This window comes from Cyanistes caeruleus, chromosome 5 (assembly GCF_971803275.1).
Source record: "Cyanistes caeruleus chromosome 5, bCyaCae1.hap1.1, whole genome shotgun sequence".
In the NCBI taxonomy this organism is placed as follows: Eukaryota; Metazoa; Chordata; class Aves; order Passeriformes; family Paridae; genus Cyanistes; species Cyanistes caeruleus.
In genome coordinates this window covers 22,486,853-22,508,641 of record NC_141705.1, presented here as the reverse complement: position 1 = coordinate 22,508,641, position 21,789 = coordinate 22,486,853, and the positions used below count along the sequence as shown (strand labels likewise).

The window sequence follows — 21,789 nt, the reverse complement described above, 5'->3', positions numbered from 1 at the left end:
TATTCCTAAAAGGATGAAATGATGAAAGAAAATGGTATAAGGAAATCAAGATGAAGATACAATGACAACACTAAGGAGAGACAAACAGTGGGAAATTCATGGAGAAATTAACAAAATAGGTTCCAATTTTTTAACTAGGCTGTAACGTGGCTGAGTACTCAATGCACCCAGTTCCAGGCCAAGAGCAGCTCTCTACTAGCAAAAAATGAGAAGAGCGAAAGTTCAAAATACATAAAAGACTGGAAAGGTTCTACAGTATTAAATAAAAATTAAAATGTAATTCTCCTACAAATAACATGATTTGAAGCTATCTAAAGATAACCTTCTTTCTTCTTTCTTCTTAAAAGAAAAAATAATGTATCATGAAGTGATTGTGTTTTTTAACTAATTTGCCCCAATGCGTTTGCAGTACTTCTTTGTTGTGATGATGCATTACTGTAATGGTAACAAGGTACACTTATTTTGAGGACATTCTGCCATATATCATAAGCCTGATGCTACATTTGAGGATTTCACAGTATGAACTGATAGAATCACTCCTATCCACTTCAGTCTTGAGACAGTCTATGTTAAAATGCCATTATATTATCTTTTGGTAATTTAACTCTCCACAATTTGTATTTTCAACTCCTTTATATAAATCTAATAAACAGTTCAAGATTTGCTTAACATTTTAATTGCATAATGACACTATCAACACACTAAACTCAGCTTGCTCTGAGACCTGTATCTGCAGTTAAGATTTTGTAAATTATTGAATTCTGAGAGTCACAAGGGGTTATCTTGTCCTGTACTCCCACTGACTACACAAGCTTCTTGATTTTAAAAACTGAAAAGAACTATTTATATCTGGGAAGTGTACCTCCTCATCCTGTCGTTGCTTTCACATGTGAATGACTTAATTCAATGAGGTTATTCATGTGAGTTGTGAGGTTACCTAAGTTCTTTCAAGGTTTGGACCTCAGAGTATTTAATTTTTAATTCAGTGATTAACTACAGATACATTAAATACATGCACTCATAGTTTTATTTTAGCTGTGTGTTCACACAAAGTACTTCAGTCTATCTAAACTATTTGTCAACTTCACATTTTTGTCAGTGAAAAAAAAAACCCCAACACATTTATAAATCAGAATATTAAAGACCTTAAAACACAGATGGCATTGCATGAATATAACTAAAAACAGGCATTTAAATTTCATCTTATAGGAAAAACTTGGACCAATCTTTTTATGTGTCATCTTCTGCAAACAAGTATTTTCTGGTGCTTGGCAACTTTTCAGACTTTTCTGCTTTATTCAGTATTCTTATGCTATGTAGAAAAACGTGACATGTGAGGACTGAGGAGAGAATAATCCTTTATCTACAGCTTATTTAGATACTGACACTACCCAATTCCCAATATCACACATAAGCACTACTAGTAAAGATGCTGCGCTAGCTGCAGCACAATCATCTGCTGTTTTCAAGCATTGTCTCACCATCTGAGCTCTTCATGCAGCAGCTACCTAGGACAACTTCCTCACCCCACAGGGAATAAAGCACAGCTGGGCCTTGAGTTCTGCTAACACCCACCTCATTCACTCCCTAACTAGCTTTTTAGACATGCTCATCTTAACGTATGTGTGATGGTTTTTCAATTTTTTCTTTTGGGCAGACAAAACTGGAGCACAGAGTTAAACTTGCTAAAATGTGTATGGATATTAGTGACCTGCACTCGGCAAAAATTTGACTGCAGGCTGTAGATTCAGATAACTTGAATACAAGAGAAATTTTTTTTAAAAAAATCAGGACTATAAATACACAGAACAGAGAAAATTTATTTCTAAATGCCATAAAAAAGTTACAGAGGCTCAATTGCAACAGCACTGTTCTAAGCTTGAAGAGATTGTATAAATCATTTCTCTAAGTATCTCTTCTCCAGATGGTCTCAGCCTCTGGCCAAGGACACTGTATATCTGGCATCCATTGCCATGTTTTATTTTAATGGATTAGCTAATACATTGCTGGGAATATGATTGTCACCTGTGGAGTTCTTAGGAACCTCGGGTGTCAGGTGTTCCTCAGTCAGGGTTGAAATAGGAGAGCTACACTGCTGGGAGCAAACAGCCTACAGGTGGGCCAAGTGCTCTGGCAGGCCGTATCCAATATCCAAGAGGTGTTCTGTCTTTCCAGGCACGTGTCTTAGCTTGAGTTTAAAGAAGGATTTCATGTTTGGTGTACTGAACTTTTTCATACAGCTGGGCCTTCTCTCTACACACTTCTTGGAAGTCAATCCTTCCTCAAGTTTAGACAAGAAAAATAAATATTACCATTTTCATACCAGGTACCTCCCCTTTTGAGGGTTCAGGTCCCTAGTCCCTTCCTGAACATCTAAAATCACCCAGATAAAAATTCTGTCCTCAGAAATCTTCAAAGCTCAGCTCTCAAAGGCAATCAAAGGCTCTCAAAGGCTTGTGATTCTGCACACAGCTGTTCTTTATGAATAAAAATTGAGTAAAAAAATTTATGAGTAAAAATTGTCACCAAAATGTATTTGCTGCAGCTAAATCATTCACAGAAAGATTGTGGTTAAGAATGACTGCACATTACAGTTTATCAAGTTCCTTCTCATCACCCTCTGGACGGATTTAAGTCATTACCACTCTACAGAAACCTTGCCTGCACAGCGTGAGTACTACTGCTGGAACCCATGGTTTCAAGTCCACAATAACCTCTTTAAGAACTTCCTTTGAGCATCAAGACTGGCTGAACACAACATTGCAATGACCAATACTTAAACAAGGACCCGTGGATGTGAATGTAGAAAATAGTTCATGATACTGATCATGCTGAATTCCTTGTGAGAGCTTCTAGACACTAGCCTAAAATAACCCAGTCATAGTAAAGAGAGTGTCCTTCATTCAGATCAAGTAAACAAATAATAAGATGAAGTAATAAAAAATTATCATCCATTGTCACCTACACTAATGAGTGCTGAGGGAGATGTTGCTAATCTGATTTACCTGTGTGTTTCTAGAATGTTTCATTAAGGCTTGGTGCAGTCTACTACCAAGGCCACAGAGAAAACCAAAAGGTGAATTTGTATTCCAGTATGGTGTGGTACTCAAGAACTTCACCAACCTTGTAACTTCTGGTTTTCTTTCTCCATTCTGAGGAGCAGTATCTGCTGAATAATGGCTTTCTTCCACAGTTCACGCAGCTCATGGGATGTCCGCTTCCTTTCTTCTTTCACTGGCCCAAAGGGGCCATCTTCACATACTGGTTCCAGTGGGGATCTGGGTGGAAGATCTCCCAATTCACAGTAATCTTTAAAAAAGAGAAGCTGCTGTTAACTACTTGGATGTCATGAACAGGTGAATGAAAGGACAATTTGAAAGGCTGCACATATATAGATACACACTTCTACATATATGCACACTAACTCACGTATCCATCTACATAGATAGATAGGTAAGAGGTAACAATACCTCTTACTGGTTTCCCAAATGACAGTTTCAAGCAGACTTAAAAGCTGCTTCAGAGTAAGAATCATACAGGCTAAAGCCTAGAATAACTTTTTCTATCACCTGGTAAAAACACTGTACCACACACCAAGAACACATCTTGCTAATTACTGCTTTACATGCAGAGAACTAAAAGGAAAAGGCAAATTTGAGAAATTACAAAAACATAACCTACAGCTGAAACATGGCATGATTCAAAAAGCAGATAAAATCACATATAGCAGCCACATAATTTGAAGAATAATCTCTGAAGTGTGTTTAACAAAGACGCCCTTAGCTGCACAAACACACCACCACCTAAGGCCATACAATGGGATGATTACCAGTTCTTAAAGTAAATAGGCGGAGAGACAGGCACTTAAGACATGCTTGCTTTCACTTCTCATTTTTAACCGTATCATAACCTGTACTTTTTCTTTTGGCTTCAGATGGCCTACCACAAAATATATCATTTTGTCAAGCATGCAAGGCAATTCTAAGACTGAAAACATTACAAAAGAAAGTGAACGTTAAATAAATCTCAGGCAAATTGAAAATTCATTTATTTTTAGGGAAAGGGTACATAACATTGTTTTAAATCAAGTAATCAATGTAAGAAGCACAAGCTGTTATACTTTGTTTTCTTAATACCTGCTGTAGTATTACTTAATTTTATTGTTTTATACAGCTTCTCTGGAGGCTCAGTAGTCTTTGACACAACCTGTATCTAGAAGAAAAATTACTCAATTCACCAACTTTAAAATGAATGGTCAAAACAACCAGTATCTTCCTACCAAATCTCAAATAAAAGGCCATCACAACAGCATTTCTTCACCCAACAAAAATGACTATGAAATGGCTCCCTGAGCTATACATTCAAGACATTACTTTCAAGTTAGTGCAACAAAATCCATTCACAGAGTCACTAACCAAGGACAAGTATATCTGTGTGTGCTATTTCAAACAGCTCCTGCAGAAGGAGCATTCCTGAAGCAATTATTCTGATGGCAGCTCAGTGGTCCACTTTATCATTGCCATCATGGTAAAGATTTTGAATTAAACACACACATCATCTCATCTCTTCAAAAAATAACAAAATAGGAAGGTTTCCCCCCCTTTAAGTTCTGCCCAGACTGTCACTCCACTTTGACTCATGCAGAACATATGCAGCTATTCTTTCCTTGTTTGTTTGAAGGCACTTGCACAACTGAGCTCAGATGACTAAGAAAGGAAATGTTCACAGCTGTTCACTTCTGCTTTTCTGAGTCTTGCCACTGTCAACCTTCTCCTCTCAAAGAGACAGAGAGAAGTAGAGTGGCTCCAAATACCCCCCGTTTCCTTATACAACATTTATTTGCTTTCCACCACAAAGTCTAGGGCTAAAAGGCACATAAAGAGTGTAACGTTTTCAGCTAGCAGAACAATTTAAACCTTTACAATCTTGCACTCTGGATACAGGTGTGGATACCCATGCTTCTGGTATCTACAGCATTTCAAAGAACAATGAACATCACAGGAATGAGAATTCAGCAAAGGTCAAATAATTGACACTTTAATGGGCAATTACCGCTTTTGCAAAGAAAACAGGAAAACTGACAGGTGCACTCAGAAACATGGCTGGTTATGAAAAGCATCAATGCAATGAAGAGACTGTATTATATTTATTAATAGAAACTAGAGAACATTAATATTTTTTCTTTACAGGTACATGGAAAGACTTCAATGGCCTAAGATGTGCAGTTATGAAAGAGATAACAGGCAACTGTCAGCACATAGAGAAGATACACTCACTCAGTAATTTTCAATTTGTATTGACCATGAGAGGAAAATTATTTTTATTTGATTGCTGGTTTTGATGCAATTGTTGGTTTTGATGCACATGCTATACTGTCACCAATGTTTTGTACATTTTTATGTAGAATTACTAAATATAGTAGCTTTGATCCAAATTTTCCTCAGTGCATAGTAAGAAATATTTAAAGGCAAATGCTCTTAAGGATAATTCTGGTAAAATTCACTTAATTTGCTTGAAAAAAATAATAAAGAAATAAAAAGACAATCTTCAAGGGAAGTTTTTAATTTCCTCTAATGCTGCGTGGAATAATCACACCATAAGAGGAATCAAGAAAAGTGGTCACCATTCAGCAATGCAAAAAAGCAGAAGTGATCCAGATAGGAAACCCCTTATCTACCGGTACACTGTCTGTACACTCTCTGTATACATCTTACGTTCACATTCTGTTCTCATAGCATCCAATAAGGAATGCAGGCACATCTTGGGGGAAACAAGTCTCTTCTACACATCCTCCCAGCGGTTTATGTATCTCTTTTAGAGTCAGATGTGTATTCTGATTTTATATATGTATATACACACTAATATGTTAGAAAATAATAGACTATGTCCCGATACAGTTTATGGCTACCTACTCACTAAAAAAGACCTAAACCCAAAAAAACCCAGGCTGGCAAAACGCATGCAAGGAAATGGATTAAATACAATGCATTCCTAAAGCAAGAATGAACACATTCCACATCTAGAATCTTCTTTCTTCTTCTGTCTCTAATGTACACATCCCACCTCCTCAGGACAAATTTTAGTGATTAGTCCTCAAGTACCAAATTCACAAGTTTATCAGAGGCATTACTCACTTGTTGTTCTCCAGTGATCAAACTGTGGCAACACCTGAACTGCTGCAAAGCATTAATTACTGAAGACCATGGTCCTGCTTCCATTTAGGCTGAAAATTTCCCATCTGTTGCTGACTAATCTGCTAAAATCAGTATTCATTAAAGATTTAATGCTTAGGGCTATAAAAGAAAACCGAAAGGTTACAAAATTCTGGAAGCTCAACAATTATGATTATCAACCCTACCTCTAATGCTTCTGTGAAGAATCCTAGGATTGATTTTGCCTTCCAAACAGCAGCTCCTTTCCTATTTTTTCTTTTGCTTCTTATCACTTGTGGACATTTAACAGAAAGTCTAAAGTCTATTCTGATAAAGTCCAACACATTCAAAAGCTGCCTTCCTTCCTGTCTGCACATTGGCATGAGGCAACATTTACAGAATGGAAAATGAACCTGTTTAACTGCTCAGGTGGCCTGTCAGAAGTCTGCAGAGTTGCATCAGCTGTTTGGCTGGTAAATGAGGGAGGAAGGTGGAACGTGAAGGTAATCCCTCAAAGCAAAATAAGAAACTCAGACATTTGGTAAGTCAGCACTAACCCTATGTCCATGAACATACAAGGTGATAGAGAGACATGCCACCCAGCTTTCAGATTCAGAACAGACAAGAGCAGAAATATTGCGACAAGGAACTGAGTATTGTATTGTTACGCACTAGGATCTGGAGGATAGCAGAGAAAGCAAAGACAAACAGTAGAGTGATCCAACTGTATGTAACTGGGAGCTCACATTCCCCTGAACCAAACTGCCAAATCTTAAAATCCAAGCAATGTGCAGCCTTCAGAAATTTTATGAGATTAGTAGGTGCACTTAAACAGGACCTGAATGCTTCAGTACACACTGAAAGACTGCTTCCCTGTTCATCTGCCAACTTAGTCATCTTTTGTTGACTCCTATTCCACGTTTGACCTGACCCTAACTCCTTTCAAATATATTGCTTCCTTTGTTTCCATGTAAAATTCTACCTCTATACACGCTATTCCTAAAAGCTATTGCATTTCTGTTCTCTAAGGTTCATGATTTGGCAAGTTGACTCAATGACTATTTGTATATTTGATCAATGGTAATTGTATAGTAGTTTTCCATTTGAGGTTCATACTTGGACTTCAGAACTATTCTTCTGCACAGTGGAATTTTACAAGTCTGTGGGTCAAACCCAAGGATTCCCTGAGAGACTGCACTTCACTGGGAAAACCACCATCTTTCCTGGGCTTGTGAGAACTTCTTCAAGGTACTGAATTGCAAACAACACTGCTCATAACCCAGATGGAAATGTTGCTCAAATATTCTAGTGCATCCACATATACCTCAAAAGCACTTCTCTTATGCTTCCACCACTTATAATACCCAACAAAGGACAAGGCCAGTAGGAACAATAGACTGAGACAGAATTTGTACAGCTCATCTTTTCATGCATACTCAGCTGTTGGCTTCACATGGCAGTGCTTCAACCCTAAAGTGCAGAGTATCCTTACACTCCAAAAGGATCAACAAAAGCATTACACAAAACTCTTACGCGGAGAGATGACACAAAAAACGAATTACAGAATATTGAGAACAAGTATGATATTTTACTACCAGGGACCACACTAAAGAAAGTCTTTACATGGAAAGATGGTGAATTAGCTCAATAGTAATTAAAACAGACCATATCTGATCAGACATAATATGAACAGGGATATTTCATTTGTAAATAACAAAGAAAAAAATTAGTTTATCAAATATTTTCCTAATTGATCCACCTTAGTATTAAACAAGGTTTAAGTGGCAAACCAACCTGAAAGCCTAAATTGAAAAAACATTCATTTAGAAGCACTTAGTCTGACCAAGCTCAACTATCAAAACCAAGACAAGATTCATCTTTGACTAGAAACTCCAACGCTTCAAGCAGAAAGGAAGGGGCTAACAGGGAGAAGGCTCAATAATAATCCATTACCACCATCCTCACTATGGAATTGTTTACACATGGCTCTCTACAAGCAGTCACATCCACTCTCTGGGGTTAAAAAGTCAGACAAGATACGGTAAGAATGTGGACAAAAGAATCCATTAAGCCTTTTATTTCCTGCATTATGTTATTTTTCTTTGTTGCATTTTAAACTTTACAAAATTCAGCTTGGAAAACAAACAAGAGAATTTCAGTCATTTATGATTCAATTGCCAAAAGAAAAGATGTCAACAATGTCCTTAGTTATCTTCAGATTTTCCATACAGGTAGTACAGCACCTTCTGCAAAATGCAAACTTCTGTAACCAAGGATATAATACTCCTATTATTTTACACAGCTGACTGGAATATTTAGCTTCATAACTGGATGTGGTAAAATGACCACATCTGGTCATTTCTGTAATCACTAAGCTTCAGATACAGAATCAGAAGAAGCAACAAGTTCTTCTAATCTGACATACATCTTAAAGCAATGACTGAATGAAGAATTCTTGAAAAATTGTGTATTTCAACACTGTTGATTAAATTCAGCTCTGAAAAATGCTTGGCTTTTCAAGCCAAGACTGCTTAAAAAGTACTCACTACCTCCAAATTAATCTCATTTGATAATATTATCAGTCTCTGAGAAAGGAATGCTCTGATATTTCAATGGGGACAGACGCCATCAAACGTTAATCGTGTACTTACTGGTTGTAGCCAAACTTCTGTGCCACAAATCAAGACTGAGCTCTGAAAGGAGCAGAACTGAGTAATCAATTATAACCAACTGGCTTTAATTAATAACTGTGTTGCTAAAACACTACTGGCAAATACATTACAAATAATTTACACCTCATAAACACTCTAAGCACAGAATGCTAAAGCATCAGTTTATAGTATTTGCAATGCTACTACAAAATTACTTTTAAAAAATTTGCTTAAATAATCAAGAGATATAGCCCACACCACAAAGCACATGAACAGATAGGTAGGTGTTAATTACAGCTGATTTCAAGAATAACAGTTCTTCAAAATTTTCTTCAGCACTTAGGATTTAACAGTTTGCCACCTCCATCTGACAAAGGCTGAAACCAAATTAATTTTAATTAATGAATCAATTTCATTTTCCTGTACAGAGATATTTGTGCTTTCTAAACATTTTTATCCTGCAACTCAAGCTCTAAAATAAAATGTAGTTGACTTTTTTATCTGAATTTATTTGCTGAGTACTGCAAAGTCATACAAGCATCTCATTGCTCTGAATTTCAACTTCTTTAACTGTTCAACAGGTAACTTCATCATGTATTGCCCACGTTAAATCCCTCATTCTCCAACCTAAAACCAACATAGCTGTTACAAAAGTCTTGTTGTCTACTTCCAACACACCTCCCTCAGCAACAAGCACCACTATTTTCCCATTTCCTTCAAAAACCATTTACATTCCCCTTAAAATCCAGCAATTGACTTGACTGTGCTGGGAGTTTGACAATTTCCAAAACAGTACTCCTACTACAACCAATTCTGAACAGCCAATAAGTGAAAACTGTAGTGAAAACTGTCCACTTCCCTGCCTTCTCTACTGCTTGTGTAGTGTGAGTGGGACTAGAAAACTGACCCAACTGAAAATTAGGGCCTTTGAGTGTGACCACACTTCATCTGGTTTAAAATGATCACTGAGTTTTCTCTGCACCTTTTTAACAGTGAACAAAGAACTAAAGAGTCCTAGACCACTTGCATAGCCAAAAAAATGTGGCTCTTGAGTGATGCTACAGAAGTAGGAAAATCTGTCTGCAAGTAGGGTGGGGAGGTATAAAGGTAAAAATCAAATAACTGAGGAAACACATTTATTACTTGGAATGCTTAAGACAGTGAGCAGGAGAGACAGAGCTTTAGAATAAGAATAATAAAACCTTATTTCAAAAGAAATGTAATACTGTAACAGATCACAGTGTGATCCATTTGGTAGAGAGACTCTGCTTCCCTTTTTCCATCTCTCCACTTGGCAGGATTCAACACTCATTACGCTCCCACAAATAAACAAGAACAAAATTCCGAGGATGGAATTCCAAGGATGAGATGCTATGTCTGAAGGTGCCAGTGACAGAAATGCTGCTCCCTGGTGCTCCACACCACTCGCAGCACCACAACCCTTAGAAGGAAGCAGCTAACTGCAGGAGTTGAAACTGGAGAATTTGAACTGCAGCTTGCTACAACGAACTAGCACAATTCAACAGTCCATCCTCCAGCTACCAACTGTAAAATACTGCAGATCATTTCACCCACGTGGAAAATCCTTTCTAGGTCTTCAAACTGGAGATCAGCCTCATCTTCAAGGTCACCAGAGATCACCTGGCTCTCCTGTCAGGACTAGAATGCAGTACAAACTGCATAATAATTCTCTGATGTGTTTAATTGTAAAGTTATGTACGGAAGCAGGGAAAAATACTGGGGGAAGGGGAAAGTGGCAGCACCAACAAGTAGGAAGTGGCTGGAAAAAGGCATGCATGTGGGGCTTTGGTTCCACAACAACCAAAAGGAATGGTTTCTCTACAAGGCTCTGTGTTGTCTCAGAGTGTTTGCCTTGCTGAGCACGGCTACATTAGTCCAATCATCAGGCAACACAGGAATCCCAACTGGCAAGAAAAAACGGCTTTCCACCATATCTATCTGCAGTATTTTTCTTCTACTGATTTAGTACTTAATAGCATCCTTCACGTATAGTAAATCTTTCCTTTTAAATAATGGTGTCTACAAAACAACTGTGCTCTCTGCCTGGTAATTCATGATGCAACCCCCAAAGCACAGCCAGCAACCATTCTGCTCCACCTGAGCTACAAAAAATGAAGTTTATGAGCACTTCCTAAACAATTAAAGGATCCAGAAGTGTAAGGCAGTGGGACTCAGTGCTGTTTAAGCAGTTCAAGCTTCAAGTGGAAACTCAGGATATTGGACTTTGATCATTCAGTACCTCAAAAGAGTAACATCAAAATTTCAGCAAAAGCTTTGTACCAGTTGTCTGGGGTTTCTCTTTAAACTTTTAGTAAATACACCTTCATATCCTGCTGTGTTAACCACACAGAGAGCAGCAATGAACATGATGCATTTTGAGATTCAGCTCACCACCTGCCTATACAAATGTAACCACAATGTCAGAGCCTAGGTTTTTCTGTGTGTATAAAGCTTAAAGCTGTCTCTAGTTCTTATGACAAGTTATACATTCTTATGTACAATTTACTCATTACAACCCAAAGAAATTACAGGCACAGAGTAGTTTCATTTTGCTGACAATGCCTGCCCACATGTGGTAAGAGCAATGCAAGTTCAAGCACCCTGGTGGATTTTACTTTTAACACAAAGTTTAGTAAATCAGCCTAGGCTAAACGTGAAAAACTGCATCATCTCTGAGTCGCAGAGATCTGGGTCTCTTGGCTGACTGACTTACTAGCTTTTAAACACACCCCTTCACCAGCTTTTTTCCTTACTCCTCTCCTGCAGATAACCCTGAAGCAGGGTGTTGACTGGCACCTGAAGGGAGAAACTGGTCAGTAGATTCTGTGTCTATAAAGAGAAAACCATAAATCACAGATGTTCCCTTATTTCCCTCCCTTCCTGCTTACTTTTACAGAACATGACAAAGCATGTTATCTTTAAAACCTTCCTTGCCCTCTGTCCAATTTGGCTGAAATGGATCTTTTGGAGATATATCAACTGTTTGTGTTAATTAAAGGAAATCAGTCTAAAAAGAGTGAGAAAGACTTAAAAAAAGAATATGAAAGAGAAGCAAGATGTTGAATGACAGGTAGTTACATTTACTTTGGAACTAGAGGGGTTTCTCAGTTAATTGTGATGGTGAGTCCAATGTAAGACCAGCTGCACAGCAGCTCTCTTTAAGGCTACAGAGACTAGATAACGAGTATCCTTCACTGCTAGAAATGTTCCAGGAGATGCATAAAAGTCCAAATTAAAAAAAACAATATTTGCTTTAAATAATAAAAAAATCCTGCTGACTCTGACTTTTTTTCTGTTCATAAACTGAGTATGTACCGTGAAACAAAAAAGAACATGAATGAAGAAAAAAGGCCAAATATTTTAAATTGCTGCTCCTATTAATAGCACATCCTGTTTTCCATTTTGGCCACACTTGTTTCCCAAACTATTCTGCTTACCCAGCTGCAGGTTGTTAAGATTGTATCTTGCAGCTATTATGTCTCAGAGGAAATGCTTGGGTAGGCAATTTAGGTGGATTTTATTTTCCTATTTAATATGGGAATGTTTTGTGGTTTTCAAAAACAAGTAAGACTATTTCCAGTCACAAAGAGATGCATCAAGCCTGCAAAAATAGATGTTTCATATAACAGTCCTTCAAATGCCTTTAAGTACAACAGAACAGTTCACATGTATGTTGACACAACATGCTCCTGAGATCACTTCACTTTGAAGTACACTAAATCTGAGAGGCATCTGTACCCATATGCAGCTGACCTCAATGTCAGTCAAATTGCAAGCAGTGCATTAATGACAGAAACACTTCTGTTAGTGCCTACTCCAGTTAATCAAAGTCTCACTTTAAGATGCAAGAAAAACATCTCAGTGACATTAGGATGGTTATGTTTTACGACATTTACTGTAAGGTACTGTTCCTTTCTGTTTCCTTACAATTTTTCTTATTTCTCATACAATGGCCTTAGAGGAAGTCAGAAGTTATAGCTTACAAAGTTCATGCTGTGAAATTCAGACCTTAGTGAGCCAGAGAATTTTCTCAGGCATTCTTGGCCCCAGCATGTCCTGTACTATCTGGCTTACATAAAGTGAATGCACAAAATGATGCACATGCATGCATACACTCTGTGATTTTCTTCTAGTCTGTGGTTCTTCAGCTCTACAGAATTTCATAAAATAATTGGATAATAATAATGGGAACAGTGGATAATTATGATTCAAGTGGCAAATATCACAGACTGGAGCAGCCTACATGAGGACAAAGTATGCACTACAAAACTCAACTGAGATCACACAAGAAATGTTATTCTTGCTGGTAACACCTGGATTTTTCTAGTCTGTAGTTCTGTACTCCAACACTGAAAAATAAAAGAAGCATCCCCTTTTCTTCAGCACAATACTTGGTAATGCATTTTTCCCCAGAACTCAAAATAGCACACATAAAAATAATTTCTTCTCTGTCTAGTTAACATGAAACAACAGGAACAATTTACATATGAAGCTGAAAAGTAAAAATTCAACAGCTGAGTATTAGCAAAAAGTAAGTGCTAAACTGCAATGACAGTACAAACAGAAGACCAGGCAAATACATCCCCTTGGTAGACACAATGATTCACACTTCACACACTACATACACAAATAAGCTCACAGAAGCAAACAAACCCAGACTTTACCATCATATCTGCTGGGAGAATCACATGCTTTCTGAGGGGTGGCCACTCGCAGGAATATCTGCTGCCTCCATGAATGCCTTCGAGTCCTGACGGGGCTGTCCCCATCAAGGGCCTGCTGGCCGTGCTTGGATTCGTAGTCGCTACAATGGCAGAACACACAACAGTTTGTGAGTAAGTCACCTGAATCTGCCAGAAACAGTGACACAGACTTCAGTGAACACATAGGCCACTGCCTTGGCAGTGCAGTGTGCTGTGCACATGCCCGGGCAAGCTCTCAGTGTAAGGAAGGTGAAACACGCTGTGTGGCAGAGGCCTACACATGGCTGCAAACAGCACTGAGGTTCACTAACAGGCTGGCACCTCTGTACAGTCTACTCTTTCCAGTTTTAATTAGTTTTCAGTTTTATTCGCAGCAGTATATTAGTCAGAACATATTAAAGACACATACATGATAATGTAGATTTATCATTACACTATTTACATGCCACCCACAAAACTTTAGCAGTTATTCATAGGAGACACAAAGACTTGCTGATGCCTTTTATCAGTACTCATCAAGGAGCTCTATCAACACCAACTAAACTTCTGTGCACTGGGTATGCAATATATTCCCTCTCAACACAGACTGGGAGAAAAACTTCTAAGCTTTCTGTTAGCAAGTCTGCTTCTGAAATATGCAACAAACTTGGGAACAGAGTCCAAGAATCTTGGATATTACTCCTTTGATGTCATCCATGCATGCCATATAGAGGTTTTTGTTCGGAATACAAAATGAAATAGTGAGGAACAATGCTGTTTTCCCATTAAAAATCCACTAATAACTTTCATCTGTTAGAACTCTTAATGACTCACTGCTTTATTCCAGCCATTGGCTAAATGGCTACATGAGTCTTTGTAGAAGCTGAAAGGGATAAATGAAATCCAGATAGCTCTGGCAGCAACGGGGAGGAGCATTTTACAGGTTGTCCTCTCCTTCCAATTTGAGGACACTGACATTGCTTAGGATGAATCATATATTCTCCTAACTGAAAATTCTCTCCTATGTCAGGAATAATCACAGAAGTACAAAGATGGAAATTGCATGATCATTGCAACATCAAAAATGGCTAAGAACTGCAATCATAATGGGAGAGCAGTCTGGGATAGCTTCATTCTTTTGACAGCAATTACATGCACAATACACACAGGTGAAGCGATGCACAAACCAGGTTTTGCAAGTGCAAGAAGCATTTGAATTATTGCAGAGAAAAAAAATCTTGGAAAATACAGTTTTACCTCCAGGCTTTAAGAGAGAACCCTACCTTGTTGTGCTCCTAAAGTCAGAGGTGTTATTTTCATCTACAGGAGCCAGAAATTTTAAGAAATTTGGCACAGAAGAGGAAGAATGAAGCTTTTTCCTTAAGGCAGTACGGTAGGAGATGCTGAGAGTGCAGTTGGGAAAAGTATAGTTTAGAACAAAGAAGTATAAATCCACAGACTAAAAATAACATACATTCCCAAGTTTCAAACAAAAGGCAGCTAAATCCTGAAGATCTGAGTATCTAGGAAACTAAAGTCAAAACTAAAACTGCCAAAAAAGTACTGCTTTGAGGTACATATTTATTTGGGCAAACTAAAATGTTCCAATGCATATAAATATACTTCCAGTAAAGTTATTATTCTTTTCTATATCCCAAAATTTTTAGTGCATGTTTCAAATAAATTCCTTTAATCTAATAAGAACCAATGCCAACTTTATCACATTTTCTTAAACATCAGTTTCAATGACCGACTAAGTTTGGGGGAAAAGGTTAGGCAAGTTGATACTGATAATCTTTGTGCTGGCAAATGAAAAATAAGACTTTGGCAAAAGCTATTTTGTAAAGCATTAACAGGGTTTTATTCAGACAAACCTGGAACCTTTAAGTTAAAAGTTAAGCCTTCTGACTGATAATTCAGGTTTGTGGCTCTATTTATGCAACAGACAGGAGTGCTAATAAAATTTCATCAATAGTCTTCTGGCCAACATAATTATTTTAAAAGAAATTATTTTAATTTAAAAGAATTATTTAACTATCTTTTAAAATATCAAGTCTGAAACACACTCAGAAAAAGGTTAATAGAATGAAGTAAGAACAACTCATATAATGAGAAGTTTTTGTATGGAGTGAAAAATATAGAAAACTACTTGATTGATGATACTTGAAGACCTTTTCTCAGATGAGTACACAAAATCACATGAGTAGAAGAATATATTCCTGAAAAAGTAAGTTTAAGAAAGAATTTGTTTCTGATAAACCATAATGTTCTATCTGGATGGCATTTAGCACTGTTTCCTGAACATGTGAATGGAAGTGGGGGTGGGGGACAGAATACTCTGGGATAATCACTAGCATGAAGTGAAGCAGGTTCTTTAGTAGCTAGTATTGAGGTAAAGAAGATAAGGCTGTAGCATGGTGTGCCCTGCAAACAGGGCTCACTTACAATCACATTGTAAATCCATTACAATTACATGGTAATTCCGCTTACAGATTTGGGAAGCTTGATTGCATTGATTAAAACTCATTAACCCACTTGACATCCCTACCAATTCCCATTTTCAGTCTTGTTGTTTACATGTTCAGTATCCTTAAGAAACAGGGAAAGGAAAAGAGAAGTTGCAACTGTGCATACAGAATCATTACCAAATCACTTGGAAAAATTTGCTTCAAGAATTTAACCTTCAGGATTCAAGTCTTACTAAACTGAAGAGTTAACATGATTCTGCAGACTCACATTTTCTGCCCTGAGCTATGTTATACTTCTGAGATAAAGCTGAACTAAGAGATGCTAATTAGTAGCCAGCAAGTACAACTGAAGAAACTAGTGAAACAGTGTCCTCAGTTGAGTATTTTCTCAGGTTTAGAAAAATCAACACCTTGGTGAAACAGGAAACTTTCACATGAGAGAAAAAAAATGAAAAATAAGCAACAAAAATTGCTTGCCAATGGACGGTGACCCTTGACAGTGCTTCTGAGGACATTTGGTCTCACTAGCTTTTTAATCTAAAATAAGCAGTTTTAACTCAAGGGGTTAAGAAAGAGTTTCATAGTTTATGATTTTCAGGGAGCCACTTAGTTTCAGGTTCTCAGGGAAACGAAGTGTTAGTGTCCTTTCCTTCAATGCTTTCTCTCTAAATTTTAATTGTAAAAAAGAAGGCATGGAAAATATAATGTGATACTGCTGCAAGTAACCAAAACAAATGATGGGCTGATAGGTTGGGGTTTTTGTTTGTTCTTGGGTTTTAGTTTTGTGAGGAGTGGGGACAGTGGTAGGGTTCTATGTGGTGGGGTTTTTTCCTATCAGCTATCCATATTCCTGCTGCTTCTTGCCCCGTGTAGTTAATTTGGTCAACTTGCCCTTTAATGTCAGGCAAAAAGGAACAGTAGTATGTTTTTGTGTTACTATGAACAAAGGACAGAACCAAATGCTTCAAGAAGGACAGAGTGAGCTCTCAGGTTCTTGGCAACTTATCCCTCACACAGTTTAGGGTGTGCTGCTGTCTGCTGCATAACAACAAATTGCTTTGGAAACACTGGTTCTAAAGAAAGAGCCAGCATCTGAAAGAATTTGATTGATTAAAACAATAAATTATTTAAGTACCAGCTCTACATTCAGCAGTGGAGCAGTTAAAGAGCTCCCTCTCCCATAAAAGTCTTCCACCTTTGGTCTGTACTAAATTATTTTAATTATTTATGCTATAGAGTTTCATATTTATGACATAGGCAAACAAACCCTACCCCAAACTATTTGTAGGTACTAGCTCACCTTTTTTGTGCAAAATGCCCACTTGGTTCTCCACTTGAATTATGCCTTAGATATTTTAAAAAGTTGGGTGAAGAGGCCGAGGGATTAAGACGAGCTAGAGTAGGAGAACGTGCAAGTTGACCAGAAGAACTTTTAGATTTGCCGACAGATTCATTCACACCATTTAGTGCGGATTCCAACCAGAGCGATGGAGTTGAGGTAGCACAGAGAACAAAACAGAAAGAAAGGAAAGGAGGGAAAAAAAAAATGAAATCCCTTCTCTAATCTTTGAAAGGGAGCTGGCATATGTAAATGAGATATTTCCCATGTTTTTCACAGTTAATGTAGTAACTGTAAGAACATAAACTTTTTTTAACCTAATCAGGAAAGTCCCAAAGTCACATCTACAGGCTGCAGCAAGGCATTTCAGAATATGACTAATTATAACTCACCAAAAAATGGCACTAACATCCCTACTTCTTCTTCCTTATATGTGCTTCTCCTTGATTGCTATCATAAAGTCAGGCATATGACCAGGAGTTCCCATGAACAAGAAGTGAAATGCTGTAGGATGAACTGAATTTAGTTCTACTTTGAAAATGAGGTAAGCTGCTCAAGAACATTCATAAAACAGGACTTGGTAGAAGTCTATAACTCACATGATTTTTGAGAACTTTAAGTATACTTATCTTTTAAGTTTTCCATTTCCTCTGTTTCTGTACATTTGCTATGAAATGGAAGCAATAGGGATTTCTTTTGGATTTGAGTTATGTGAGGGAGCAAGCATACTCAGGCCTTACTAAAAGTTACATGACCAGACCCAAACAGAAACAACCAAAGAAATAAAAAAAATACTTAATTTCTAGCTGTATTCCTATAGTAAGATAGCAACTGACAGAACAAGCAGACACAAGTTCCAGGGCAGCTCTTGTGGAGATAACAGACAATCAGTAAGTCCTAAACTGCACTACAAAAACATACTAGTACTTTAGAATTAAAAAGGTTCAAAGAAGGGACAAAAAGGCAACCCCGGTTATATTTCCTTTCACGTATTATAATTTTCTTTTTTTTTTTTCCACTGTCATCCATTTCAGGCATGTTCATTTACTGCCCTGCCTCCTGCAGGAAAAAATGGGCTGGAACACATAGAGATTTCTTACTAATTTATGTAAACGAGCAGTTTGGGCAGTGAAACAGAAGCCTATGGACAGAAGTGTTTCAACAGTAATTGGAAAAAGAAGGATGGGAGAAAACTGCCATAAAGTTAAGAGAGGACTAAAGATGCAGAGGCAAGCCTTTGAAGGAGGACAGCTTGAACAATATCCATATTAAAGGATACAGTAGTTTGTTTTTGTGAGTAAATTCTAGATAGGCGCATTGAAAAGCTAGACAGGAGCCCCACCTCTACCAATAACTAGGCACTTTAAGTCACTTCTGTGCACTACTTCAAGCTACATATGAAATCACCAACTAGCAAGGTTTTCAGGATCACAGAGGCTACTGGATTTTTCTCTGTAAATAGAAAACAAGAAGTAGCATTTATTTACACTGCTCACAGATCAAAACAATAAAAACGATTGCTTAGACAAATATAACCTAATCAAGTAGTTTGTGACATATTCTGTGGAACTACACATCTCATGTCTTCTCTCCCCTGTGAAGCAGACAGGGCTAATGGTGTTTTTAAAAAGAATACCCACAAACCTCCAAGAAGTGATACACTGCTGCAACACATCTCTTATCCACTAGGAGGGCATATCTGGTATGCAATTATCATCCTCATATATACCCTCAACAAACAAAATCATAACCTGCTTTTAATAAGGCTTACTTTCTTTTGTGAGGAGTCTCTGTGCTCACTGAGTGATACCTCATAAGTTTCCTCTGAGGAAGAGATGGCGATGTTTCGACAGGTCCCAGAGATTCCTGGCTCTCTGTCGGTAAATGACTGAGTGTGTTTGCTCGCCTCCGAAAGCTCTGCTGGGGAAACGTAACAGACTGCTCCAGAGAGGAATCCTCTGTGTCACTGCAGAGATCATCCACTGATCCACTGGTCTTGACAGCATTTTCTGCAGGAAGTGTAGGAACTCTGTCTTTCTCTTTTTCACACAATGGTGGCTCCTAGCAGTGCAAGAAATAAGGTTATCAATATGTGGGCTTAGAATCCATCTTTGAGACTGCAGTACTGTGTCATTCACATCCCACAGACATCTGCTTCAAACACACGTGTTTTTATCAAGCTAGGTCAAGGAAAGATGTTTGATGTTTTTTGTCCTTGTTATTCATCACTTCGGCCAACAAAGCAGAGTTTTTGTTTTGCAGAGAAAATTGTGAGCAATTTTGAGAGTAATAGTATTTTATAGTATGTTGAATACAACTCAGAAGAAATAAGGTCAGAACAAAAGGGTGAGGTTTGGCTAACAGTGAAAAGGATGGCACTGCAGAATGATGTAACATTCTACCTAATGTTTAACAACCTATCTAACCATATAATATTCCTCCTGTCTACCTGCAGATTCATACAAAGAATTTAAGCTTATGACTAGGTGCCTGTTTCAATCCCAAGCCATGCATTTTCTTTACTCCTCACCTTGTGTGTTTCCTGCAGAATCAGCCATTCTTTTGAAAACATAAGCAGAAAGAGGAGACCCTTTTTTACATGACGCCAGGAATCTGCAGGTGAGCAGGCATTACAGCAGAATCAATAGCTGTATATCTAAGCCTGCAGAGTGCTATGCTGCCTCCAGGGAAGAAGACTAGCTTTTTGCATGCTGTTTGTTTGTATTGTTTTATACAAACTAAAAGCTTTCTAACCACACAAACAGGAAAATTACTCTACTTCTTGTTTTAGTTTTATATTTCTTATGAATATAGTCCTGCGTTCATGATATGAACTTTTATGGCTAAAACCAGATTAGGATTGGCAGCATGATTATTACAGCACTTGCTCTGCTGCACACTGTTGTAAAATTCAGATGGTGTTATGTAATGATATTTTATTTCACATATACTCATATATTCATACAAAATATATGTTATATACAGTACAAGGCATTTCTAATCCAATTCTCCGGTTTATAACACAGGGAACAGAATGAAAAGCTTGAAAGCAACTTGAAACGTTTCACATCTGACCATATTTCATACTTGCTTAATTGTTTCAGGAAATAATTTCTGAAGTGCTTAAACATGAACAATTATCCCAGGCTTTACTTACCTTATTTGCGCTGCTTAAGGTACTGGATATAGAGCTGTCCAAATCCAGTGGACCTCTGGCTTTACTGCCCTGTAGAAACAAAGCACATCAGCAGTTAAGATTATGATATATGGGGCACATCAAAGAAATTCTGGCAGCACATTTGGGATCTGTAATTTCAACAGGCAGTGTTAAATTTAGTTTCCTAAAATGCCTAAAAATACCCTTTTTCCCTATGGGAAACAGATGCTTCATTCAGGATAGTCTCTGCCAACTTGAAGGATCCTGTAGAATTAAGGAATTCTCATGGGCAATAGTAATGTGCTTTCCATGATATGTACATAATCACATATTTCACATGTATTAGAACTACTGTTAAAGTACCTTATGTATTAGGTACTTACAAAGATACAGAGAAATGATAAGGATGTCTTTTACAAAGGACTAAACCCATATAAATTCACAATGCAGGAAACAATTTCTGGTATTGTGATTTCAGAGTCTACAAATAAGAAAGCATAAATATTTCTGTAGAATCTGTGAACAGTATTTTTGTATCATTTGTTTGAGTAATGTTTTTGTGTAACCAAGAAAAATATCTGAGCAATTCTGATGTGCTAACACAATTATGAAACTTGTATCTTCCTAACCTTAAATAATACAATTTTTTAATGTTCTGAAGTTAAACCTCACATGCTCTTTGAAGTTTTATTCCAGGTAAAATATAAAATGTCATTATTCACAACAGTGACTATCTCTCTTTGAAGTTCAGCCAAAATTTCTGGCTTCAGATCTGACCAAAATCAAGAGTTTCCATCAAAACAGCAATGCCAGTGAAAATGCAACTGATGTACAGCTATGTTTATGTGAAGGCAGGTTATACCAGTCAGGACAAGTTGAAAAATATTAGAACAGTACTACAGCTAATGCAACAACAGGAACATTATGTTTCATATCCTGAGCACAGCTGCAGCAGGATTTGATGGGGTGAATTCTAGAAATGCTGTCTGGGAAGTAATGAGAGGAGATATGAAACTAAAAATCATCTCTGTATGTACCGTGGTAACAGGAAAACTATGCTTTTGCTATCATTTGCCTTAAGAGGATGGATTAGATGAAACAAGCTTTGAAAACCTAGTTTTGTCACTATGAATTGCTTGTCTGTGAACAATTAAATTGTACTAGATATTGCTTCAATGTAACTTTTAGCTGATAAATGAGAAATTTTTGTTACTGAATTATTTGTTGTTTGGCATTCTGTCATAATTCTTTTGTTTTAAGGGAGAAGGTCTGATTTTTTTAATCCTTTGTCAAGCAGAAGTCCTTCCAAGCCTCCTACT

At 37.4% G+C, this 21,789-nt stretch overlaps 1 protein-coding gene across 49 annotated transcripts in view; it reads right to left on the bottom strand.

Moving 5' to 3' along the window:
* TBC1D1 (TBC1 domain family member 1) overlaps positions 1-21,789 on the bottom strand; it is a 99,289-nt gene that overhangs the window by 18,267 nt on the left and 59,233 nt on the right. For 12 of the 49 annotated variants that reach the window (XM_086891030.1, XM_086891032.1, XM_086891034.1 and 9 more), the window contains 4 exons: positions 20,471-20,539; positions 19,085-19,374; positions 13,489-13,628; positions 3,124-3,309 (listed from right to left, as the gene is read on the bottom strand). In XM_086891030.1, coding sequence (XP_086747156.1) covers positions 3,124-3,309; positions 13,489-13,628; positions 19,085-19,374; positions 20,471-20,539 — 685 coding nt within the window. Of the gene's footprint in view, positions 1-3,123; positions 3,310-13,488; positions 13,629-14,789; positions 14,910-17,274; positions 17,404-19,084; positions 19,375-20,470; positions 20,540-21,789 lie in introns of all 49 variants that reach the window. The other 37 variants (XM_086891016.1, XM_086891011.1, XM_086891012.1 and 34 more) reach the window with 6 other exon arrangements.